This window comes from Ovis aries, chromosome 19 (assembly GCF_016772045.2).
Source record: "Ovis aries strain OAR_USU_Benz2616 breed Rambouillet chromosome 19, ARS-UI_Ramb_v3.0, whole genome shotgun sequence".
In the NCBI taxonomy this organism is placed as follows: domain Eukaryota; kingdom Metazoa; phylum Chordata; class Mammalia; order Artiodactyla; family Bovidae; genus Ovis; species Ovis aries.
In genome coordinates, this window is record NC_056072.1 from 1,886,733 (window position 1) to 1,912,529 (window position 25,797).

General features: G+C 45.2%; 1 protein-coding gene and 1 long non-coding RNA gene across 20 annotated transcripts in view; one reads left to right on the forward strand and one right to left on the reverse strand.

The window, feature by feature from the left end:
• SLC4A7 (solute carrier family 4 member 7) overlaps window positions 1-4,685 on the reverse strand; it is a 124,862-nt gene extending 120,177 nt beyond the window's left edge. For 12 of the 18 annotated variants that reach the window (XR_009597328.1, XM_042235764.1, XM_060402057.1 and 9 more), the window contains exons 1-2: window positions 3,804-4,070; window positions 2,732-2,861 (exon numbers count right to left, since the gene is read on the reverse strand). Coding sequence is in view for 3 of the 18 variants with exons in the window: in XM_042235762.1 (XP_042091696.1) it covers window positions 3,804-3,851 (48 nt within the window). In the remaining 15 variants the exon portion in view is untranslated. Of the gene's footprint in view, window positions 1-2,731; window positions 2,862-3,803; window positions 4,071-4,404 lie in introns of those variants that run through there. The other 6 variants (XM_042235762.1, XM_027957933.2, XM_027957931.2 and 3 more) reach the window with 2 other exon arrangements.
• LOC114109360 (uncharacterized) overlaps window positions 3,292-25,797 on the forward strand; it is a 37,573-nt gene continuing 15,067 nt past the window's right edge. For both annotated transcript variants that reach the window (XR_009597329.1, XR_003586009.3), the window contains exon 1: window positions 3,292-3,439. This is a non-coding gene — a long non-coding RNA (uncharacterized LOC114109360). The remainder of the gene's footprint in view (window positions 3,440-25,797) is intronic.

Sequence of the window (25,797 nt, forward strand, 5' to 3'; positions counted from 1 at the left end):
AAATAAAGCAAGCACTGAAAACCCGTTTGGCCACTCTGGTTTTAAATAGTCAATGAAAAGCATTCAGCCATGGAAGCAAAGAGTCAGGAACTTAGGAATCTGTCACCAGTCCAGTCTGCTGGCCCTCTGCCTTCAGCAGACCGTCAGCAGCAGCACCGTCAAATACTGTCAGGACACTACGCCACCACAGATCCCTTGACGGTGTATTATCATTATACAGCTGACCCTTGAACAATCCACGTGGATTTCTGTCCAAGAAATACATATCACAGTTCTGCACAAGCTACAGGCAGTTGAATCTGTGGACGTGGAACTGCAGACACGGAGGATTTTTGACTGCATGGAGGGTCGGCACTCCTAATCTCTGTGCTCTTCAAGGGTCAGGTGCAGTTACAAATAATCCTGAAAGTCTCCCTAAATTGTAAAATTCAATGAGTATTACTCAACAAAATACATGAAGCTGACTGCTAACAAAAACAGAGGCAAACTTCACTGTAAGTTATAATGTTGGTATAGCTACCCAGTTTGTACAGGAATCAAAAAATTTTCATGTTCACAGGAGGGCTTAAAAAAGAGGGTGTAAGTAGCTGATCTTTATGCATATAAAAACTGATGTTCACTGTAAAACTGAGAACAGTGTATGCATAAAAGTGGTAACTATAGAAGAAGTAGTAATCAGTAAAAGGAAGTTATCATGGAAATCAAAAGCCGCACTGATAATCTATCATTTTAACCCTATGAATCACCTGTACGCTCCTTGATATAAAAGTCCCATTTTGTGAGCTGCAGATACTATCCAATTTAAGGTCACATGTGTACAAAATACAGTAAGAAGGAAAGGAAAGCGGAAGAAAAACAACCCATTACAGGATGTTGACAACTATCAGTACCACGGTTTTAGCACACCACACACCACTGAAACAACGCACCGGTTCCTTCACCACCACCCTACTCCGGCTTTAGATTGTAACCTACGCAAGTAACTGCAGTCAAGCGTCACAAAACACTATGTTCATATCTTAAGTTCTCTTAGAAGAAAACCGGTATACTTACCAGGCTCAGTTACCAAACAAAGCAATTCAATCCAACTCAAGTGTTCTCTGGTTTCAGCTGAACTGAGGACAGATTTGCTATTTCTCCCTTTTCCACACCTCCATGGATGGCGACCCAGAGACACCTACTTACTACAAGGCCAAAGGGGAACTAAAAAGTCTTATCATGTGCCTGAGGGGCATGCTATCCCTAGAGCTATCCAGAGAGCTCCCCAAAGAGACTGCACACTTACAGACCTATCAATCACCTCTACCACCAATCATCTCTGAAGGCATACCAGGTTGTTAATATCTCTCATTTCTACTAACAACTACTTTCCTAAAAGTATTTCTCACAGGCTCATGAATGTATTCTAACTGGCACTCACTGATGGAATTAGCACCAATGCAAATACTATCATTGTGTCCACTACACTTGCCAAAATAAACTCACTGAGACTAGAGCTCTGCCCACCTTGTCTGACTGCATCCCCAGTGCCTATACCTAAGAGATACTTAATCGAAATGCGGTAAAATGGATGAACTTAGCTAACAAGTAACAGAATTCTGTTAAATCAAGTACTGTTTACAAGAACAACATTTTCTAAAACCCGGGAACCTTCTAACAGTGCTATTTGTTGTAACAGGATTTAACAGGATGATGAGTTTTTGTAACAAAGCAAACAAAAATTGCAGAAAAAGTCAGACAGGACTAAGCACACAAGCAAAACAAAAATTGCATTTTTTTTTTCCTATTAAGATAAATGACTTTCCTCTGTATTCCCAAACCATACTCAATGAAAATTATAGAGTTTTAAGAAAAGAAAGCTTGGAGCCTAAGTTATGAAACAGATGGGCTCCAGCTTCAGAGTAACATAAACTGCTATCAATTCATTCAAAAATTTTTGCATAATTACATACTTAAGATGGCATTTTAGGAATAATCATTTTATTCTACTTTTTTTTTTTTTTACTATGCTAAGCAGTTGGTTAGGCATTAGAGAAGTTACAACTGACAAACAGAAGCTTCCACTTTTTCTACTTTCATTTACCAGGGGAAAATCAATGAGGAAAGCGTTAACTCTATCAACGCAAACAGTTCCTCTCTTCCCAGTTTTCAAGCAACAGTGTTCTCTGCTAACTTAAACCAACAACTTTCCTGTCCTCTCATTCTATTTTTAGATTGTGATAGGTTATCACCTTTGATTTACATTATCAATGTGTATATGGCTACTGCAGCCAAGTCTTCTCTTCCCAAGACTTAGGAGGCATACACTTCCAAACTGCTCCCCTGCCAAGTCATTAATAACAGCGTTTGATAATCCCCCTGTCCTCTGTCTCCCTCACTTGAGCAGAGCTGTTTCTGTCTCCGTTGGATATTACAGAATGGGTTCCCAGTGTTATCACAATGAATGAAGGATTTAGTAAGGCAATGCATTATCACAGGCTTCCTTTGCTAGCTAAGAAGATAATATTTGAGAACACATCATAGTTTCTCTCCAGCTTTAAGAAAACGCTGAGGCTCTTTACCGCTCTGAACTAAAAGTCTGGAAATGATCAATTTAAGAACACCCAAGTGCATCTGATACATGCTATAAGAGAAGGTGCAAAGCAATACATCTAAAACAAGCTTATTCAAAGGCCACACAAAGAATTACAATAGATTCCTTAGGACGGACAAGTTTTCAGGATTCTATTACCGTCAGTACCAGTAATGTTCCAAAAACCACTGCTAAATAACTTCACTGGATACGTTTTCTCCATGTTTTGAGAAGTCACAGATGAACACGCTGAAATGATGAGTGGCTACTCTCCAGGGCCTTACAATCTCTAAAAGGACGGGGAGGTGGAATAAGTGAAATTCTTGAATAAGAATACATGAAAAGCAATTTTCCTGTTAGTTGTGAAAGACTGGAAAATTTTTCACTGCAACCTTTCCCCCTTTGCTGGAAGTAGGAAAATTTCTAACACCTCTCTGCCCTTTGAGTCACAGCCGTGGGGACCTGTGCATCCCCCACGAAAGCAGGAAGTCGTTTTCTCTAGTCTAGGCCCGTCGGGTATCCCAAACTAGAAGGCAGAACTTCTGAAAGCCCACCCTCAACTGCCCCTCACCCGAGACCACTCCGAGCTCCAGAGTAAACGCGCTCTTGCTGGGAAGGAGTAGCGCGCAGGGCTCGCTAGGAACACCTTCCTCTCCACGCTTGGCCGGTGGCAAGAGGGCACTCGGGCTCTCGCCAGGAGAGCAGGAGGCGCACCGGGCAGATCGGCGGCGAGAGGAACCGTGGCCGCCAAAGGCGGGCGGCTCGTCCACGCGGCCGGAGGAGTCCCGAAACAAAGCGCACGGCTTGCGGGCGGTGGGCAGACGGGGAGCGTCACCGGCTCCTGGCCGCGGCCTGCGGCGTCGCCAGGTGGGACCGCGCGCCTCCCAGGGGAGAGGGTGGGTTTCCCAGGGTCTGACCGGCGCCGAGATCCTCGGAAGCGAGCCCCGGGAGGAGAGAAGGCCGGGGAGGAGAGGAGAACGCCGCGAGGCGGAGGCGGCGCCTGCCGGGCTGCTGGGCCCCCGGGACGCGCCGCCGGCCCCGCTCCGGCCTCCCCAGCGCCGCCCGCCCGCCCCCCGCCCCAGGCAGCCACACAAAGGGGCGGCCGGGCGCGGCGGCCGCGGCGGCGGCGGGGCCGAGCCCGGGACAGCGGCCGCCTCGCCGCGCCCCCACCTTCGTCCGCCGCGTCCCGCGCCCGCGCCGAGGAGCCCGCCGCCAGCATCCTGCCAGTTACCCGGGTAAGGAGCGGTCTCATCTGCTCGCCGGCCCCGTCCGCCTCCATGGTCTGCCGTCTAGCCCGCTGCGCGGCCGCTCCGCTGTGGCCCCGTGCGCTCCGCCCGCCGCCGAGAGCCCGGCGCGCGAGGGGAAACGAACTTGCGCTCGTCCGCGAGGCGCGCGCGTGGGGCGAGCCGTGCGCGCGAGACCGGAGCGCGTGCGCGGCGGCAGGCGGGCTGCCTCTCGCGGGGCCCGAGGCCGCAGCGGGTAACGTGGAGCGAGAACTGAGCCAGCCGCAGGCCCGGCGGGGGGCGGGCGCCGTGGATGCGAGGGGCGGGGCCCGGCCGTGACGCGCCGCGCAGGCTCCGCCCACGGCCTGCGGGCCCCGCGGGCCTCCGGGCGCGCGCCAGCCCCGCGGCCGGGCGCCGGAGGGCGGCGGGAAGAGGCCGGCGGCGCGCGGCGCCGCCCATCGGAGGCCCTCGGGGCTTGAAGACCGTCTCCGCGCCGTGCCACCTCCTCCAGAGGCCTGCCCCTCTTTGTCAAATCCTTAGTGACCGAAGCTAAGCGTGTAGCTCATCTTTCCTCATCCGAGATGGGGTGGGAGTCACCGCGGAGCCCACCTTCTAATCACGTTCCTCCAGGCGGGAGGGGAGAAGGTCGCCCCCTTCCCAAGGACGCTCACCGGAACCCCAGAGGAGCTAGGGGGTCAGGACTGCTCCCAGTTCTGCCGGAAACCCCAGCGGGGGCGGGGCGGGGGCGCGGAGGCGACCGGGTGAAAGAGGCGCACCTCTGGCCCGGCGTCCTCGTGTGCTGGGGGCCCTGGCCGGCGCCGCGGCGGCCCCACGCTCGAGTCCGTCCTCTGGGGCGCTCCCACTCCGCATGGGCAGCTCTCACTGCAGACAGTGAGGTGCTGCCCACGCAGGTCATTTAAGGATTGAGTGAGTGTCCGTCCGTAAACGTGCCTGGCGGGTATCACGCTTATCATAGGCATTACTGTCAACTGGGTTGTCTTCAAGTGTTCATTAAAGAGACCAGAAAGAACTAAATCAGTGCTAAGGAAGGAAATTGTATATTACAGCAGGTCTGGAGCGCTTATACGGTCCATCTCAAAATGGATATTAGCAAAGCTCTCTGTCAGAAATAGTTAAGTATACTGGATGACTCCTTCCTGGTCTGGGTCTTAGTCCCCTTTTCCCAAGTTTCCCAGAGTGTTACTTCTAGGTGGGCGTCTTACTTTGTATATAAACCAAATGAGCTACCCTTTACAGAAGCCTACAGGGGACTTCCTGGTGGTCCAGTGGTTAAGATTTTGCCTTCCAATGCAAGGGTTGCAGGTGTGATCCCTGATGGGGAAGCTAAGATCTCACATACCTCAGGGAGGAAAAACCAAAACATTAAAAAAGAGAGAGAGGGAGAGAAGCAATATTGTAACAAATTCAACAAAGAGGTAAAGAAGTCAACAATTAGACTCTGTAAATTAAGGCAGACTTGCTGCATGTCTGATCTACCCAACACCACAACATATGTTCTGTTATCACCCGTGTTACAGATGAGGAGACCAAGGCTCAGCAAGATCAGTTCAGTTCAGTTGCTCAGTCGGTCCGATTCTTTGCAACCCCATGGACTGCAGTACACCAGACTTCCCTGTCCATCACCAATGCCCAGAGCTTACTCAAACTCGTGTCCAAAAAAAAAAAAAAAAAACAAACTCATGTCCATTGAGTTGGTGATGCCATCCAACCATCTCATCCTGTGTCTTCCCTTTCTCCTCCTGCCTTCAATCTTTCCCAGCATTAGAGTCTTTTCCAGTGAGTCACTTCTTCACATCAGGTGGCCAAAGTATTGAAGTTTCAGCTTCAGCATCAGTCCTTCCAATGAATATTCAGGACTGAGTTCCTTTAGAATGGACTGGTTGGATCTCCTCGCAGTCCAAGGGACTCTCAAGAGTCTTTTCCAACACCACAGTTCAAAAACATCAATTCTTCGGTGCTCAGCAAGATAACTAGTTTTAAACCCTGGTTACTGGAACTTCTCTTTCTATTGTACCATTTCTGAGAGAGATGGGAATACCAGACCACCTGACCTGCCTCTTGAGAAACCTGTATGCAGGTCAAGAAGCAACAGTTAGAAATGGACATGGAACAACAGACTGGTTCCAAATATAAAAAGGAGTACATCAAGGCTGTATATTGTCACCCTGCTTATTTAACTTATATGCAAAATACATCATGAGAAACGCTGGGCTAGAAGAAACACAAGCTGGATTCAAGGTCACCAGGAGAAATATCAATAACCTCACATATGCAGATGACACCACCCTTATGGCAGAAAGTAAAGAAGATCTAAAGAGCCTCTTGATGAAAGTGAAAGAGGAGAGTGAAAAAGTTGGCTTAAAGCTCAACATTCAGAAAACGAAGATCATAGCGTCCGGTCCCATCACTTCATGGGAAATAGATGGGAAAACAGTGGAAACAGTGTCAGACTTTATTTTGGGGGGCTCCAAAATCACTGTAGATGGTGATTGCAGCCATGAAATTAAAAGGTGCTTACTCCTTGGAAGGAAAGTTATGACCAACCTAGATATCATATTGAAAAGCAGAGACATTACTTTGCCAGCAAAGGTCCGTCTAGTCAAGGCTATGGTTTTTCCAGTGGTCATGTATGGATGAGGGTTGGACTATAAAGAAAGCTGAGCACCGAAGAACTGATGCTTTTGAACTGTGGTGTTGGAGAAGACTCTTGAGAGTCCCTTGGACTGCGAGGAGATCCAACCAGTCCATCCTAAAATCAGTCCTGGGTGTTCATTGGTAGGACTGATGTTGAAGGTGAAACTCCAATACTTTGGCCACCTGATGCGAAGAGCTGACTCATTTGAAAAGACCCTGATGCTGGGAAAGATTGTGGCAGGAGGAGAAGGGGACAACAGAGGATGAGATGGTTGGATGGCATCACCGACTCAATAGACATGGGTTTGGGTGGTCCTCAGGAGTTGGTGACGGACAGGGAGGCCTGGCGTGCTGCAGTTCATGGGGTCGCAAAGAGTCAGACGTTACTGAGCAACTGAACTGAACTGAATTGAATGCCTCATGAAAGAAAGTTGAACACTGATAAAGAAAAAGAATGAAAAGGTGAAACAAGGATGAAAAGGAAAGAATATGAAGAAAGAGAAAAACTGGAGTTTAAAAATTAAGAAAAGTTGCCTCCTAAAGTTGTTTAAGGCATCAGTCATTTTTACCCATACTATCACAATGTGAGTGTGATTTATATTGAAGAATTAAATCTGGGCTCATCCACCTGATGCGAAGAACCAACTTATTAGAAAATACCCTGATGCTTGGAAAGATTGAAAGCGGGAGAAGAAGGGGAAGACAGGAGGAGATGGTTGGATGATATCACTGACTCAATAGATGTGAATTTAAGCAAGCTCCCAGAGATAGTGAATGACAGGGAAGCCTGGCATGCTGCAGTCCACGGGGTCGCAAAGAGTTGGACATGACTTAGCAACTGAAAAACAATGCTGGAAATGAAGCTTCCCTACCAAAAAACTATAATTAGTGTGTACAGAACACCTTCTATCACCCTTCTCTGCTTTATTTTTCTGTACAGCAGTTATTTTTATAACTTTTCATATATTTATGCTTCATTATGTCTGTTGTCTGTACACGCACACACACATACTGATGTAACAAAATTATTTTATAGGCAAGAAAAGTTTAACATACATTATTTTCTACCATCTGAGTCACCACCCTCTCTGCTTTAGCATGTGTCGTGCATTTTCATTACATGTTAATTAGATCCTCTTTGAGGGCACAGGATGCCTACTAGCCAAAAAGAAAAAAGCAATTTCCTACTGGCACCAGCAAGGTTATTCCTTAGGAGATAATATTCCTTTCTGAATCCTATAAGGGGCCACAATGACCCACTGCTCACCTTGTTGCACTGTGTAAACTGTCAATATATTACTTTAAGGTATACTATTTGTCTTAAAAAGATGTATAGCTGTGCTTTGACATCTAATGGTCAAACCAGTCTTCAGAGCTTTCTGAAAGACTATATCTCCTATGCTATAACCCTCCAGGTTGGCTGAAATAAAATTGTCCATTTCTTGCTTGGATTGACTATCAATTTTTAAATTATTGACTAATTTTAACATTGTTGTTGTTGAGTCAGTAAGTCATGTCCAACTCCTTGCAACCTCATGGACTACAGCACACCAGGTTCCTCTGTCTTCCACTTGCTCATATACATGTCTACTGAGTCAGTGATGCTATCTAACCATCTCATCCTCTGCCACCCTCTTCTGCTTTTGCCTTCAATCTTTCCCAGCATCAGGGTTTTTCCAGTGAGTCAACTCTTCGCATCAAGTGGCCAAAGGATTGGAGCTTCAGCTTTAGCATAGTTCTTCCAATGAATATTCAGGGTTGATTTCCTTTAAGATTGACAGGTTTGGTCTCCTTGCAGTCCAAGGGACTCTCAAGAGTCTTCTCCAACACCACAGTTCAAAAGCATCAATTCTTTGATGCTCAGCCTTCTTTATGGTCCAGCTCTCACATCCACACATGACCGCTGGAAAAACCACAGCTTTGACTATATGGCCCTTTGTTGGCAAAGTGATGTCTCTGCTTTTTAATACACCGTCTATGTTTTTCATAGCTTTTCTTCCAAGGAGCAAGTATCTTTTAATTTCATGGCTGCAGTCACTGCCTCCAGTGATTTTGCAACCCAAGAAAGTCAAAGCTGTTACTGCTTCCAGTTTTTCCCCTCTAGTTGCCATGAAGTGATGGAACCAGATGCCATGATCTTAGTTTTTTGAATGTTTAATTTTAAGCCAGCTTTTACACTGTTCTCTTTCACCCTCATCAAGGGACTCTTTAGTTCCTCTTCACTTTCTGCCATTAGAGTGGTGTCATCTGCATATCTGAGGTTGTTGTTATTTCCCCTGGCAGTCTTGATTCCAGCTTGTGATTCATTCAGCCTGGCATTTCTCATTATGTACTCTGCACAGAAGTTAAATAAGCAGGGTGACAATATACAGCCTTGTCATATTCGTTTCCCAATTTGGAACAAGTCAGGTGTTCCATGTCCTTTCTAACTGTTGCTTCTTAACCCACATACAGGCTTCTCAGGAGACAGGTAAGGTGGTCTGATACTTCCATTTCTTTAAGAATTTTCCACAGTTTGTTGTGATCCACAAGTCAAAGGCTTTAGCATAATCAATGATTTTTAGCATTAAGCACACGTTAACATGTACTCCATGTAAGCTTCATGCGAAGAGTAATTTTTTTGCTTGTGGTATTCCCAGCATGCCTAGAAGACTGGTTGGCCTTTCTAAGGTCCCTGCACCTGTTAATTCAATGACTGTGGCAGACATGGAAGAGAGAAGGCGAGCATCCCTAAGGCCCAGGATCATCCTGGGAGACACCTGAGGATATGGCTAAAGTAGTGACAGAAGCAGAGTAGGCACCTGTATCCTTGGTGCCAGAATTGAAAGAGCTGAGAAGGCAACTTCAAGAAGGGCTTAAAAATATATGCTCAGGAGACAGTCTAGAAAAATGAATTGTGGAAAGGAAAATCCAACTTACGAAAATAACAAGATAAGCCATTGGTTTATTTAGTCCAAAATTATTTTTTGAGTGACTTCTGTGTTGCTACATACTTTTTTCACTCCTCACTTCATCCCACCTGCTGGAAAAATAATGTAGTAAAAGTCTGAATTAGAGAATGGATTACTCTCAAGTGCCCACTTAATTTGTATTCAGCCAGAGTTCATCCCGAGGTGATGGTTGTAGTAAGTAAAGGAGATAATGTGTTAAAATTGCTTTCATGCTAATGGAGATGGCTATAATGTGTTCAAAAGTTCTGAAAGGCAAATTGTTATCTTAGTCTTTTAAATACTCAGCCAGAATGTAGCACAGGGAAACATTTGCTAAACAAAGATGGATGTGCACCTAAATTCTTCACTCACAATGAACTTATAGTACTGCAAATTACTGACAATTAGCTGTATCCCAGATTCAGGACACTTCCTGGGTTTCTGGAACTGTAGGTAGTACTAGTAGGGACTCGGATACCATCCCTTGGCAAGATCTTCATCCTGAGGTGCAAACAATCTTCCCACAACAGTCCCCTATGAGCCTGACCTTTTTTTTTTTTTTTTTTTAAGAAAAATAGTCTCTCTGTCATTTTGAAAAGTGTTAGCTAAGGATCCCTTGGCAATTCTCTCTCCTCCTTACCTCTTCTTGGTGGTAGCTGCAATGTAAACCATTCCAATCATCTCATTCTATAAGGAAAACTGAAATCCTTGGAATAGTGTTTCCAAGAGCACCAGAGCAGCCTCAAAAGGGGAAAGACAAAAAGAAAATAGTTGAAAAAATTCCTTTTTTTTCTGCAGGCTAGGCCTACAGATGTGCTAAGTCGCTTCAGTCGTGTCCGACTCTTTGCGACCCTGTGGACTGTAGCCCACCAGGCTCGCCATCCATGGGATTCTCCAGGCAAGAATACTGTAGTGGGTTGCCATTTCCTTCTCCACAGATAAGTTAAAACAAAACAAAACCAAAAAGCCCACACCTGATCTCATAGAGTTCAGCATGGAAACCAATCAAGAAACGAATGTACGTTACATTGTGGGAATCTCTAACATGGGACTCTCTGTACAATGGACACTTTTCAATGATTGTGGTTTCTTACTAATATGTGCAAAGACTTTTGTATGTCTATTTCTGAATTCTTTTATCCTTGTATATTCAAAGGGAACTACAGTTATTGAAACTAAATATTGTGAGCATAATTATGGTCAAATAACATAGCAAGTTCGGAAGGCGTCTGGGACCAGCTGGGCTACACAGCTCGTTGTTTCTTTTGATTCATTTCTTTGACCGCATCAGGTCCTAGCTGCAGTAGCGGGATTTTCTTTGCATCCCGCAGGATCTTTCACTGCCGGGCGCAGGCTCAGCAGCTGTGGCACATGGGCCTAGTTGCCCCGTGGCATGTGGGATCTTCGTTCTGCAACCGGGGATTGAACCTGCATCCCCTGCATCGGAAGGCAGATTTTTAACCACTGGACCACCAGGGAAGTCCCTCGTTGTTTCTTTAGCAATGCCGTTTTTTCCCGTGTCAGTTCAGAGCTGTTGGCCACCATCTGGTTTGCTCAGGCATCGGGATAGCGTCCTCGACTGCTGAGGGACAGGTGGCGACTGAGTGCAGTACTGGCCCTCCAAATGTGTCAGCAAACTCCTTTTACAGAGCGTTGCATGTTGGCTGTAGGCGGTGTTCCTTCAAAGTCAGAGTCCATTTCCGTCACACCTAGGCACACCTGGGTGTGGTTGACGTTTCGGTGGCTTTCCCGAGACCGTTCCTCTTAGTGCTTGGGCTGGGGGTGCACTGAGAGACCCTTGCTGATTGTTTTCTTCTCAGAACCACTCTTTTTATGTTATAGCTAAGTTTCAATAAATGCTTACCTCTTTTACAAAAGTGGTCCCTTCAACTGGGCCCATGCCTGAGACTACAGTGAATTTTGGAGAAGAACTCACCTGAACCAAAGGGGAAATCTAAAATCCCAAGGTCTCATTCTGAGAAATGTAGACAAAAATGTAGTAGACTTCCAGGGAGGCAGAGATGGAAGAAAATGTCTTTTTGCCATGGAATCAAAACTCTCAAAACAAAACTCTCCATGCATGAATGTTGAAATGGGTAGTTGGATTGTTTTAGATTGTCTCAGAGTATTCATAATAACCCCATTTTAAAATAATCTAAAGCTAACATTGGATATGCCACTTCATGCCTCTGAACTTCTGTTCTCTCATCTATAAAATGGGGATAATTTAGGCCATAATTCCTTATCTTCAGTTGCAAGCTCCATAAATTTCTAAAAAGCTTATGGCTTTTCCCAACTCCTTTGTCTACAAAAACCTAACCTTGACCAAGACGAGGCTGTTGATATTCTTTATCTCTTACTGTGGCTGCCCATATTCCTCATTACTAAAATATTAATGTGCCTGAAAACAGGATGTTGTCCCAGACACTACTAGGAGTGTTTCATAACATTCGTAACTGGCATTATATTACGTGTCTAACGTCTGATAAGTTCTGAAATCTAAAATATCTGGCCCTAAGGGTTTTAAATAGAAGATTACAGACCTGTAAATACTTGTTCTGTTTAATTCAAAGATGTTACAAAAGCCAAATAAGGTAATAAATAAGAAAACACTTGACAGGATGGTGCTGCACCTCATTAACCGTGCAGAGTCCCGAGTATACTACTCTCTCGAGCTCCTGTGTGGAGGCTCTCTCCTCCCGCAGTGGGAGCAGCTTCCAGCTTCTACCCGTCATCTTGCATCTTCCTTTCCTGTCCCACCGCCATGCCCTCCATCTCCCTAAAAATCTCTCATAAAGGCAGCTACCTCTGGTTAGGGGTTCGTTCCCGCCCACCACCAGTCTCGGTACCTCTTGTACCTCTTCTCTAGCTTTGCTAAACTTGGGCTGGTAAGGAACGGCCAACAAAGAGTGGAAAGAAATCAGATCATGTGGAAATGTAAGCCCTTGAAGTGCTTCTGAATGTTCTCCAGTCATTCTGGAAACTTCTGCAGTCTTCTCTGCTTGAGGCCAGAGGCCAAGTACACAGCACAACCTGTACTTCTATATGAAAGAGGACACCTACTCTCTCTCTCTCCACACACACAAACATAAGCAGCATAAGCGCTAGTCTATTCAAGTAAATTAGCTTTCCTTTCTTATACCAACTGATTCATTTGGTGGGAATAGCTAGTTTATCACCCACTCCAGTGTTCTTGCCTGGAGAATCCCAGGGACGGGGGAGCCGGGTGGGCTGCCGTCTGTGGGGTCGCACAGAGTCGGACACGACTGAAGTGACTTAGCAGCAGCAGCAGCAACTAGTTTATCACTCATCACCCGGCAAGCCCACCCGCACGACAGCTTGTCTGAAATATGACGTGTGTCCTTGTAACTTGGGGTAACTAGGACTGAAGTGTTCTAAGGTTTCCTTTTCCTTTCCTTTTCATAACTAAAGCTCCCTAAGAACAGTTACACACAACTAAAAATTGAGTGGGCAGAGAGAGCTGAAAAAGGTATTTTACAAAGTATGAAGCTGCGAGCACTGGCATTTCATCTTTTCTTAGAGACAATCAACCAAAAGCACTGAGAATTTGGAAATGTTTCCATTTAAGAACTGAGAATATATCCCCTGCCAATGGGAATACTAGTATTGTTATTGTTGTTAATATTAGTATTACTAGCCACTTGCTGTATATCCCCCTTTAAATGCCAATTAACAATGGTGCTTATGATATAAGCAGAGGTACAGACCATGGCTCCCGTCATCAGCTGCCCATTGTATATAAAGACGCTCTGACTACTTACCATCAGTAGGACGTGTTCTTCGAGACTGTGGTGCAGTAGCAGAGATAAGTTTATATGGCTCTTTCTGTGTGCTCCTTATGATATTCATTTATGAAAATGTATTGTCAGAGTTAGGAATGCAAGTCGGAGATCACAGAACACATGGAAGCTAATTGGTGTATCAACAAATCTAATCTATTTTCTCCTGTTCATGGGTCACAGTAGATCCATCTATCCAAGGATAATTCCTAGCTTCTCCCTCTAACGACGCTCTCTGGCCTAAACTGGTATGATCTTCCTGAAAAGCAATTTGCCAACATGCATTAATCTAAAACAAGAACATGTCCTTCCATCCAGTGATTTCATGATAAGGACTGTCTTCTAAGATGAGTCATAGCTATGGACATAGATTTATATTCAAAGAGGTTGATGCCAGTGTTATGTATGAAAGTAAAAAATTTAAAATCATATATGCACTGCTGCTGCTGCTGCTAAGTCGTTTCAGTCATGCCCGACTCTGTGCAACCCCATAGACAGCAGCCCACCAGGCTCTTCTGTCCATGGGATTCTCCAGGCAAGAATATTGGAGTGGGTTGCCATTTCCTTCTCCAGTGCCTGCATGCATGCTAAGTCGCTTCAGTCGTGTCTGACTCTGTGCGACCCCATAGACGGCAGCCCACCAGGCTCTTCTGTCCATGGGATTCTCCAGGCAAGAATACTGGAGTGGGTTGCCATTTCCTTCTCCAGTGCCTGCATGCATGCTAAGTTGCTTCAGTCGTGTCCGACTCTGTGCGACCCCATAGACGGCAGCCCACCAGGCCCCTCTGTCCAAGGGGTTCTCTAGGCAAGAATACTGGAGTGGGTTGCCATTTCCTTCTCCCATATATGCACTACCATATTTAAAATAGATTACTGGTGAAAAGTTGCTGTACAACACAGGGAGTCCAGCCTGGCGCTCTAGGATAACCTAGAGGGGTGGGATGAGGGGAGGGGAGGGAAGCTCAAGAGGGAAGAGACACATATATAGTTGTGGCTGAATTGCGCTGTTGCATGGCAAAAGCCAACACAACATTGAAAGCAATTTCCTCAATTAAAGGATAAAAAAAGAACATAAAACATAAACTGAAACAATAAATAATTATTAAATACATGTTTGCATATCCATATGATGGCATATAATCTACTCATCAAAAATATATTCTAAATTTTAGTGGGAAAATCCTCATGGTATCAAATTTTGTTAAATGTTCTAGATACAAACTTGATATAGAGTATAATCCCAGTTATAACTATATATTAATAAGAGATCAACTGAATGTAATATATTAAAAACTAACAATAAATGATTTAAAAGGAAATAGACTAAAATGCTAAGTAGTAGGGTTAGAGGTGATTTTTAAAATTCCATTTTTTATAGGTTTCTACAAATATCTACTATGAATAAATCACTTTTATATTGAGGGAAAAAAGCTGGAAACATTACTTTTAGAACAAAATAGTCTAAAATACTAATGGAAATTTTACAGTGTTTTACAATAGGAATATTCTGAACTTAAATACCACTTTCAAAGAGCCAAACACTTTAGGAATTCCCTGGTTGTCCAGTGGTTAGGACTAGGGCCTTTTACTGTGGGGGCCCAGACTCAGTTCCTTATCTTAGCTGGGGAACTAAGATCCCACAGGCCGTGCGGTAAAGCCACATTAAAAAAACAAACAAACAAACAAACAAAAAAAACAAACAGTGATAAAAAGCCTACAGTAATAGTAACTAAAACTAAACCATGTGAATGCAGTATTATGATATTCATAACCTGTTAAGAGGGACCACTTCTGTAACAGAGGACAAGTCAAAACTTGAATGGGTTAAACTGAAGCCTTCCATGAAGTCTGTTGCGTATCGTGGGGGGTCCAAAGGGAGAAAGTTGTTAAGTTATTAAAGTAAATATTCTCAATGGCTTATTTTCTGGATAAGAAGATTGTTTCTCTAAGGAAGAGGAAGAAAACTGCAAGAGTTTGAGTCTCATGTCTAGGAAACTGAACTCAGCACCCCATTACCCAGCAACCTAATGAGGGTTCCATAGAGGTGGTGTTCCAGTCCATGGGTTATCAGCATCAGCAAACACGCATTGGAAGTAGATGTTTTCTGCCACTTATTATAAACAGTCTCAGAGCCCTGCCAAATAAGCCTTCCTTAGAATGAAAGATTCTAAAATTACCACCTGGTTGGAAGCGAGAGTTTTAGTCTTTGTTTTAAATTCTATTAGACCAAGTTTCTCTATAAATGTGCTTGTTCATCAGGACTGTCTGGGGTGCTTGTGAGAAACATGGAGTTCCCTAGAGATTATGATTCAGCAGATCCGTGATGGGGCCAAAAGGAATCCATTATTTTAACAAGGGCCCTAGATGACTGCTCTGACCAACAATATGTGAGAAATATTATAAACTTCCATTTCCTTTCTAGCAGTTCTTGCTAGTTCTGATTGCATGCTGTCTTATCTGTTTGATAATTAACACGTGCTTCCACTAGCAAACAGAAAGTCCCATGAGAGCAGGAATGAATAGCTTCATTCATGAAGCTCCTCCAAGGACCACGGCAGTAACTGGCACGTATGACTAGGAGCTGAGTAAATATTTCTTGAATCAATCAATGAATCAAAATTTCTTCTGTACTATCTAAGAAGAGCCCACTTTAGGTCTGGATCATCCTTAAGCTTGTAAGAGAAAGCCTGAGTCTGGAAAGTACAATACGAGTGTAGACATGTTATACCCTGGCAGGGAGTGACCTTTTGTTACCTGAAGGAGAGTCCCCATGCAAACGAGGATAGTGTTGCAAAAGAGGAGGTCTGACTGCCAGTCACAGTAAGACATCTCATTTGTAGAGAAAACAAATATCCTGTCCATATCTACCTACCTATCTAGATAATGCTTATTTCTTAGGCAAGCATATTGCATGCTGATCTGATCTGGGGAGAAAAAAAAAAAAATACAAGACTTAACTTCCAGGCTCCTTTGAGGCAACTCTAGGAGAGAAGTGATTGCCAAACAGGTTGAGGGTGAGGACAACTGAATAAGGCTTCCGCTTTCTTCTAATATTTAGGCTCCCCAAGAACTATGCAGGCAAATAATATTATAGAAATCACCCCCAAAATACTTTTCTCTAGTTTTGAAAAGATTAGAGATGCCACACCAGGCTCAGTAGCTCATGTCTGACTGCAAACCTGTGGATGGTAGCCCACCAGGCTCCTCTGTCCATGGAATTTTTCAGGCAAATTAGAGACGGGTATTGAATATTCATTGGTTAAGTATGGCCTTGGTATAGTCAAGTAAGTTATACATTGTGTGCGAAGTCACTTCCTTCATGTTCAACTCTTTGTGATGCTATGGACTGTAGCCCTCCAGGCTCCTCTGTCCGTGGGGATTCTCCAGGCAAGGATAATGGAATGGGTTGCCATACCCTCCTCAAGGGGATCTCCTTGATCCAGGAATCAAACCCACATCTCCTTCAGCTCCTGCATTGCAGGTGGATTCTTTACCACTGAGCCATGGGGAAGCCCGAATTATACAATAGGCTACCATGAAAAGTACGCTAAGCCACTGCATACATACAACTGAGCAGGTGCTTATATAATGCTCATTGAAAAAAAATAAATAAATAAAATGCTCATTGAATAAACTTCCAGGACAAAGTTAGTTCTGGAGAGTGAGCTACATGGAATTCTCCAGCTCTAGTCTGTCTCCTCTGCCACCTCCCCCCAGACCCCAATGCGGTCTCTGCAGAGAGGACCCCTCTGCCTCCACTCTGGGCCGCTGCACCAAGAGCATCCTGTCATCGCTTGGACCTGGGTTTCAGAGGACTGAGGTTGCTGTTGCTCCTCATGCCTGGCTCCTGACTAAACCTTCACACTTACCTTCAAAAAGATGTGTCTGTGGGTGTGGGAAGCAAATGAATTGCCCATAGACCCAATTTGATCTGTCATCTGTGTTTTTGTAAATAAAGTTTTATCAAAACTTAGTCATGGTCATTCATCTATGTATATATGTATTCATCTAAGTATGGTTAGGGCTTCCCTGGTATCTCAGCTGGTAAAGAATCCGCCTGCAATGTGGGAGACCTGGGTTTGACCCCTGGGTTGAAAAGATCCCCTGGAGGAGGGCATGGCAACCCACTCCAGTATTGTTGCCTGGAGAATCCCATGGACAGAGGAGCCTGGCTACAGTCCATGGGATCACAAAGAGTCAGACATGACTGAGCGGCGAAGCACAGCACAGCACATGTATGGTTAATTAAAAGATGATTGCTCCTTGGAAGGAAAGCCATGAAAAACCTAGATAGCATATTAAAAAGCAGAGATATCACTTTGCTGACGAAGGGCCATATAGTCAAAGATTTTCCGGGTTTTTCCGGTAGTCATGTATGGATGTAAGTGTTGGACCATAAAGAAGGCTGAGTGCCAAAGAATGGATGCTTTTGAATTGTGGTGCTGGAGAAGATTCTTAAGAGTCCCTTGAACTGCAAGGAGATAAACCAGTCAATTGTAAAAGAAATCAACCCTGAATATTCCTTGGAAGGACTGATGCTGAAACTAAAGCTTCAACACTTTGACCGCCTGATGCAAAGAGCCAATTTCTTGGAAGAGACCCTGATGCTGGAAAAGACTGAAGGCAGGAGAAGGGGATGACAGAGGATGAGATGGTTGGATGGCATCACCAGCTCAATGGACATGAGTTTGAGCAAACTCCAGGAGAACGCGAAGGACAGGGCAGCCTGGTGCCCTGCTGTCCGTAGGATCGCAAAGAGTCGGACCTGAGTTAATGGCTAAACAACAACAGATGGTCTACGGTGATTTTAGCATTACAACCAGTGTTTTTCGTTTATGTTACATTTATGTTTCATTTATTTTAGTCCCAAGTGGTATTATTGATATTATTGAGTTTTATGGCCCACAGTTTTCACCAGATAGGACCCCAGGGACTTGTGACTTCTTTAGAGAAGTAAATCCACCCCAAAGCAATTCTAAGGATGAAAATTTTCCATGGCCTTATCTGAAGAGCTCACTGATGCCCGCCAGAAGCTGGCTTAATAAGTGCTCAAAAAATGTTTGTTCACCAAATGGTGACTTTCTCAAAAAGAAGTTCCAAAAATGTTACAGTAAATTACCACTATTGGAAAATCCATCAAGGTGATTGCTTTGAAGAAACATGCATTTGGTAACCAAGTTCCTTGATTCAGCTATTCCATGAGTAATCACTGAGAGCCAGAGATAGCTACATACTCTGTGAGGCCCAGTGCAAAATGAAACTGCAGGGTCCCTTGTTCAAAAAACAGGTAAGAAAATGTGTGTTTTTTCTCTTCTGGGTCTCCTTCTCAGCCTGTCATTTGCTTTTTCTTGCTGCTCAGCCTCATGCTCCCTTGGGCACGTGGGTACTTGGACATGTGGGTACTTCCAGAGAGAGTGCAGATCCTCACAGACACTATAGACTCCCTTCCAGGCTCCACCTGTGGACACAAGAACCTGCGCAATCCCTCCCTGCTCCTGCACCAAAGTGGGCGCTGGAGGGGAGTGGGTGAGAGAGGGAGGCAGTGGGCACAGGCTGGAGGCGGAGGAGCCTCCCAGGGACAAGTTGGAAGTCTCGGCTCCACACCACTGGTGCACACTCCATCCTGCCATTGGAGTTCACACAAAACGTAAAGCCAAAGACAAATGATTAAGAATTTCAAGATAGCACTAACCAGCATTAAACCCCCAGTGCTCAGCTCTTTCAAGTGCTCATCCAGCTGGCCCCAGGGAGAACCCGTTTGCTTGGCTACTAGAATACCATGTGAACAAGACAAAGACCACGCTTGTCCGCAAGCCTCTGAGTCTAACGGGAGAGCAGATACCGAAAGAGGAAGTTATCCTGCAGCATTGAAGAGCATTCATGTGAACGCAGGCACAGCCTGGCAGCCTGGCTTCCTTGTTCCGGTGTCAAGGAAGGCGTTCCCAGCAGAGTCTGCTCAGCAAGACCAAACAGAGAGGAGGAATAAAACCAGAGGAAACCGTGGTCAGAAGAAACAGCCCTAGAAGAGCTGGGGCTGAGAGCATGCGCCATCCCAGGACCCACAGAGGCCAGCCGGAGCCGGAACACACATTTCAAAGAGGGCAGTGGGGAGTGGCGGCCTTCTCCAGTATGCTGGTGGTGCTGGTTTAGTCGCTAAGTCATGCCCAACTCTTGCAACCCCATGGACGGTAGCCCGGCATTTCCAGGCAAGAATACTGGAGTGGGTTGCCATTTCCTTCTTTACTCCATTACATCAGGGAATTCCAACATGTTCTGAGGGCAGTGGAAGCCATTTAGAGGAATCTGAGAGACGGAGAATGCCTTGATCTGACCTGTGTTGTATAAAGTCATTCTGGTTGCAGTGCGAAGGAAAAAAGAAGTTCCAAAGGGTGGGAAGTTTGGCAGAGAGAGCAGTCAGGGTCAAAGGAGAGAGAGTGGAGGGTGATTTGGGGAGGTAGCGGGGCTCTGCACGGGATAAGGAAGAACTTGGGCACCGAAGATTGAAGCCAGTAGAATTCACTTCAGCTTTTACCCGGTGGTGTGGAGCAGAAGTATCAAAACTGAGCAGGCTGAAGCTCCCACTGGGGGTGCATCCCTGGGAGGCCTGGACCACGTTAGCTGTAGCTCTGGCCCCAAGTTGATCTGAAATTGTGGCGCATCTCTGAAAACTCTTCCGGAACAGCACCCTTGCTTACAAAAGAACTGATTCGGCGAAGCACATCTAAAACCCTGGGGGAATGTTATCTTAGCAGTTTCATAAGTGGAGCACAGGTGAGAATGAAGACACATTTCATTCCATGTAAAAACCTGGGGTGTGTGCTGACGTTTACTCTTTAGGCTTGTGCCCATAGAAGAGTATCAGGGGAGAGAGCACCCTAGCAATTCAGTTTGCCCAACAACTTTCTGAGCACACTGTCTATTGTGTTTTAGGAATCCCTAGCTTGCTAGTCAGGAGTCCCCAGCAGCTTGTCATAAATGTGATGGATAAATTCGAAAGTAATTTGCCACCTGAATCTGACCGGCTTAGTGTTGTGGAGGGTGCTGTAAGGGAGCAGAGCGGGTTCAAGGAGCTTGCTGGATGTGCAGAATTGCAGATGCAGTTAAAGATCAGGAAGCACATGAACTTCTCTGCTGGTCCAGTGGGTAAGAATCTGTCTGCCAATGCTGGGGACATGGGTTCGATCCCTGGTCTGGGAAGATTCCGCATGCTACAGGACAACTAAGCCCATAACCACAACCACCAAGCCCACGTGCCCTGGAGCTTGTGCTCTGCAATGAGAAAAGCCGCCACAGTGAGAAGCCTGCACACCGCAACAGAAGACTAGCCCCCGCTCGCCGCAACTAGAGAGCTTGTGCAGCCATAAAGACCTGTGCAGCCAAGATAAATAAATAAGATCAGCAAGCCATGCTCTTAATGCTCCCCTGCTCTTAATGCTCTCCATTCTGATCGTAAGAAGGTTATCATTTGAGTTGGGAAAGCTATTGGAAACCAGTTGAAGGCAGGAATTTTAAAAATGGCCAAGTAACATGGCATGAAATACAAGGGGAATAAGATTTATTGAGAGCAGGCTGTCACCACTAATGTTCTCACAGGATATCAGACCACCATTTCACTTATAATCAATTGCTTTCACCCATTCTGTGTTGAATATCAATAAGTTCCATAAAGACTAGGAACGAGGCCCACGCATTTCTGCCTCCCTCTCAGCACTCTATACATTGTCCATAAAGTCCATAAAGATGGGTTAAAGAATGAATGAGACGCCTTCCCCTTCGGTAGTGTTCCCCAGGCTGGTTTTTAACAGATAAAATCTTTAGGCAGGTTTTCTTAGTGAAGACGTAAGAAACCGTGGCAGGCCAGGATGATTGCTGTTCACTCTTGACTCTCATCCTGGAAGCCGGGCGCTGCCCTTCGCTGTGCGTGGGAGCCGAGGGAAAGCTGGCCCTGACCTCACAGCAGCATTCTGAGTCAAGGACATCAGACCAGCCCCTCGGGAAGTGAGCCAGTTAAATGTGATTTCCTCAGCTATGAGGCTAATCAACAAAATTCAGTTAAAGAATCAAAGCACTTTAGAGTCTTATTTTCCCTAAAGTGGTACAGATAACCAATATCCTGTCATAAAAATAAATGAGGACCAGGGGAAATTTTTCTCATTCTTCCCCAGTGCACTGTCTCATCTTTCATGCCTTCTGTGAAGGGCATGAACGTCAGCAGAACTTCTTTTCTTTACCCTTTTGTTGGGTGGTAAATACCAGCTGGGGCTTTGTGAGTGGCAAGTAACACCTGGCACAGGGCCAAGCTAACTGCCACCTGAAAACTTTCCACTCTGACACTGTTCTCCTGCTCAGGAGTCTTATGGTCCACATGGACAACTGGAGGAAACTGCCTGTGTGAGCTCACGTTCAAAAAAAACAAAAACAAAACAAAACTTCAGTTTATATAGGACTATCACTGATTTGTGGGCTTCCCTGATATCTCAGCTGGTAAGGAATCTGCCTCCAGTGCAGGAGACCTGGGTTCAGTCTCTGGGTTGGGAAGATCCCCTGGAAAAGGGAAAGGTTACCCACTCCAGTATTCTGGCCTGGAGAATTCCATGGACCGTATACTTCAGGGGGTTGCGAAGAGTCAGACACAACTGAGTGACTTTCACTTATCGCTGATTTAGGGGTTTCCCAGGTGGCACAGCTGGAGAAGGCAATGGCACCCCACTCCAGTACTCTTGCCTAGAAAATCCCATGGGTGGAGGAGCCTGGTAGGCTGCAGTCCATGGGGTCGCTAAGAGTCGGACACGACTGAGCGACTTCACTTTCACTTTTCAATTTCATGCACTGGAGAAGGAAATGGCAACCCACTCCAGTGTTCTTGCCTGGAGAATCTCAGGGACGGGGGAGCCTGGTGGGCTGCCGTCTATGGGGTCGCACAGGGTCGGACACGACTGGAGCAACTTAGCAGCAGCAGCAGCAGCAGCAGGTGGCACAGCTGTAAAGAATCCTCCTGCCAAAAGAGATGTGGGTTCGATCCCTGAACTAGGAAGATCCCCTGGAGAAGGAAATAGCAACCCACTCCAGTATTCTTGCCTGGAGAATCCCGTGGACAGAGGAGCCTGGCAGATTATAGTCCATAGGGTCACAAAGAGTCAGACACGGCTGAGCATCTGAGCACTCTCAGTAGCTGATTTAAAGTGTTGTGTTCGTTTCAGGTGTGCAGTAAAGTGAGGCAGGTGAACATACACATGGATCTATGCTTTTTCAAGGTCTTTCCTCATATAGGTTACTACAGAGGGTTGAGAAGGGTTCCTTGTGCTATACAGTAGGTTCTTACTGGTTATCTATTTTAAACATAGTAGTGTGTAATCCCCACCTGACCTGCCTCTTGAGAAACCTGTATGCAGGTCAGGAAGCAACAGTTAGAACTGGACATGGAGCAACAGACTGGGTCCAAATAGGAAAAGGAGTATATCAAGGCTGTATATTGTCACCCTGCTTATTTAACTTCTATGCAGGGTACATCATGAGAAACGCTGGGCTGGAAGAAACACAAGCTGGAATCAAGATTGCCAGGAGAAATATCAATCACCTCAGATATGCAGATGACACCACCCTTATGGCAGAAAGTGAAGAGGAACTAAAAGCCTCTTGATGAAAGTGAAAGAGGAGAGTGAAAAAGTAGGCTTAAAGCTCAACATTCAGAAAACTAAGATCATGGCATCTGGTCCCATCACTTCATGGCAAATAGATGGGGAAACAGTGTCAGACTTTGTTTTTTTTGGGCTCCAAAATCCCTGCAGATGGTGATTGCAGCCATGAAATTAAAAGATGGTTACTCCTTGAAAGGAAAGTTATGACCAACCTAGATAGCATATTAAAAAGCAGAGACATTACTTTACAAACAAAGGTCCATCTAGTCAAGGCTATGGTTTTCCCAGTGCTCATGTATGGATGTGAGAGTTGGACTGTGAAGAAAGCTGAGCACCAAACAATTGATGCTTTTGAACTGTGGTGTTGGAGAAGACTCTTGAGAGTCCCTTGGACTGCGAGGAGATCCAACCAGTCCATCCTAAAGGAGATCAGTCCTGGGTGTTGATTGGAAGGACTGATGCTAAAGCTGAAACTCCAATACTTTTGCCACCTGATGCAAAGAGTTGACTCATTGGAAAAGACTCTGATGCTGGGAGGGATTGGGGGCAGGAGGAGAAGAGGACGACAGAGGATGAGATGGCTGGATGGCATCACCGACTTGATGGACATGAGTTTGAGTGAACTCCGGGAGTTGGTGATGGACAGGGAGGCCTGGCGTGCTGTGATTCATGGGGTCGCAAAGAGTCGGACATGACTGAGCGACTGAACTGAACTGAATCACAGAGATGCTGCCATTTCAGAACCCAAGTTTACACAGGTGTCAATTCCAGGTCCCCACGCCTTGTGGTTGAAGGCCATGTGTCCCACCTGACAGTGGCCAATGAACTGTTTCAGTCAGTATCAGGGTTCACTGCCCCTGGGCCACTGTGGCACTGACTTTCACGAGCAGCAATCTAGTGTGAACTCCTCTTCATTGCTGCCACCCAGGGAAATCTGTTTATTTTGTGCCTGCCCTTGAATTTGAACTTTTCAAAAAACATTTTACCCTGCTATTTAAAGTGGGCTTCCCTTGTGGCTCAGCTGGGAAAGAATCCGCCTGCAATGCAGGAGACCTGGGTGTGATCCCTGGGTTGGGAAGATCCCCTGGAGAAGGGAAAGGCTACCCACTCCACTATTCTGGCCCAGAGAATTCCATGGACTGGGGTCCATGGGGTCACAAAGAGTTAGACACAAGTTAAAGCAAGAGAGGGAAGTCCACATTAGTTCATTATATTATATCCTGAAATTCAAACTAGAATTAATATGTTAAAGGTAATATAGTCCAACGAACAATTACAGAGGGCCAGGCAGCTTCACTGATGAATTCTACCAAACACTGAAAGAAGAGTTAATACCAATCCTTCTGAAATTCTTCCAAAAAATAGAAGAGGAGGGAGTACGTCCAAACTCACTTCTCGAGGCCAGCATTACTCCGATCTCGAAATCAGTACATCACAAGAAAAGAATTAAAGACCAATATTCTTCATGAACACAGACCCAAAAATTTTTAGCAAAATATTATGAAACTGAATTCAACAATACACTAGAAGTATCATATGACAGAAGCAGAAGATATTAAGAAGAGGTGGCAAGAATACGCAGAAGAACTGTACAAAAAGGATCTTCATGATGGTGTGATCACTCACACTCAGCTAGACCCAGACATGCTTGAATATGAAGTCAAGTGGGCCTTAGGAAGCATCACTACGAACAAAGCTAGTGGAGGTGATGGAATTCCAGTTGAGCTGTTTCAAATCCTGAAAGATGATGCTGTGAAAGTGCTGCACTCAATATGCCAGCAAATTTGGAAAACTCAGCAGTGGCCACAGGACTGGAAAAGGTCAGTTTTCATTCCAATCCCAAAGAAAGGCAATGCCAAAGAATGCTCAAACTACCACACAATTGTACTCATCTCACATGCTAGTAAAGTGATGCTCAAAATTCTCCAAGCCAGGCTTCAGCAATATGTGAACCGTGAACTTCCAGATGTTCAAGCTCGTTTTAGAAAAGGAAGAGGAACCAGTCAAATTGCCAACATCCGCTGGATCATGGAAAAAGCAAGAGAGTTCCAGAGAAACATCTATTTCTGTTTTATCGACTATGCCAAAGCCTTTGACTGTGTGGATCACAATAAACTGTGGAAAATTCTGAGAGAGATGGGAATACTAGACCACCTGACTTGCCTCTTGAGAAATCTGTATGCAGGTCAGGAAGCAACAGTTAGAACTGGACATAAAACAACAGACTGTTTCCAAACAGGAAAAGGAGTATGTCAAGACTGTATATTGTCACCCTGCTTATTTAACTTATATGAAGAGTACATATCCAGAGTACATCATGAGAATGCTGGGCTGGAAGAAGCACAAGCTAGAATCAAGATTGCCAGGAGAAATATCAATAACCTCAGATAACACCACCCTTATGGCAGACAGTGAAGAAGAACTAGAGAGCCTCTTGATGAAAGTGAAAGAGGAAAATGAAAATGTTGGCTTAAAGCTCAACATTCAGATAACTAAGATCATGGCATCCGGTCTCATCATTTCATACCAAATAGATGGGGAAACAGTGGCTGACTTTATTAAAATCACTGCAGATGGTGACTGCAGCCAGGAAATTAAAAGACGCTTACTGCTTGGAAGGAAAGTTATAACCAACCTAAACAGCATATTAAAAAGCAGACATTACTTTGTCCACAAAGGTCCATCTAGTCAAGGCTACGGTTTTTCCAGTAATCATGTATGGATGTGAGAGTTGGACTATCACCAGTCCAGGTTCAATGCAGGATACAGGATGCTTCGGGTGGTGCACCGGGATGACCCAGAGGGATGGTATGGGGAGAGAGGTGGGAGGGAGGTTCAGGATGGGGAACACGTGTACACCATGGTGGATTCATGTTGATATATGGCAAAACCAATACAATATTGTAAAGTAAAAATAATAATAATAAATGAAAAATGGTTAAAAAAAAAAAAGAAAGCTGAGCACAGAAGAATTGATGG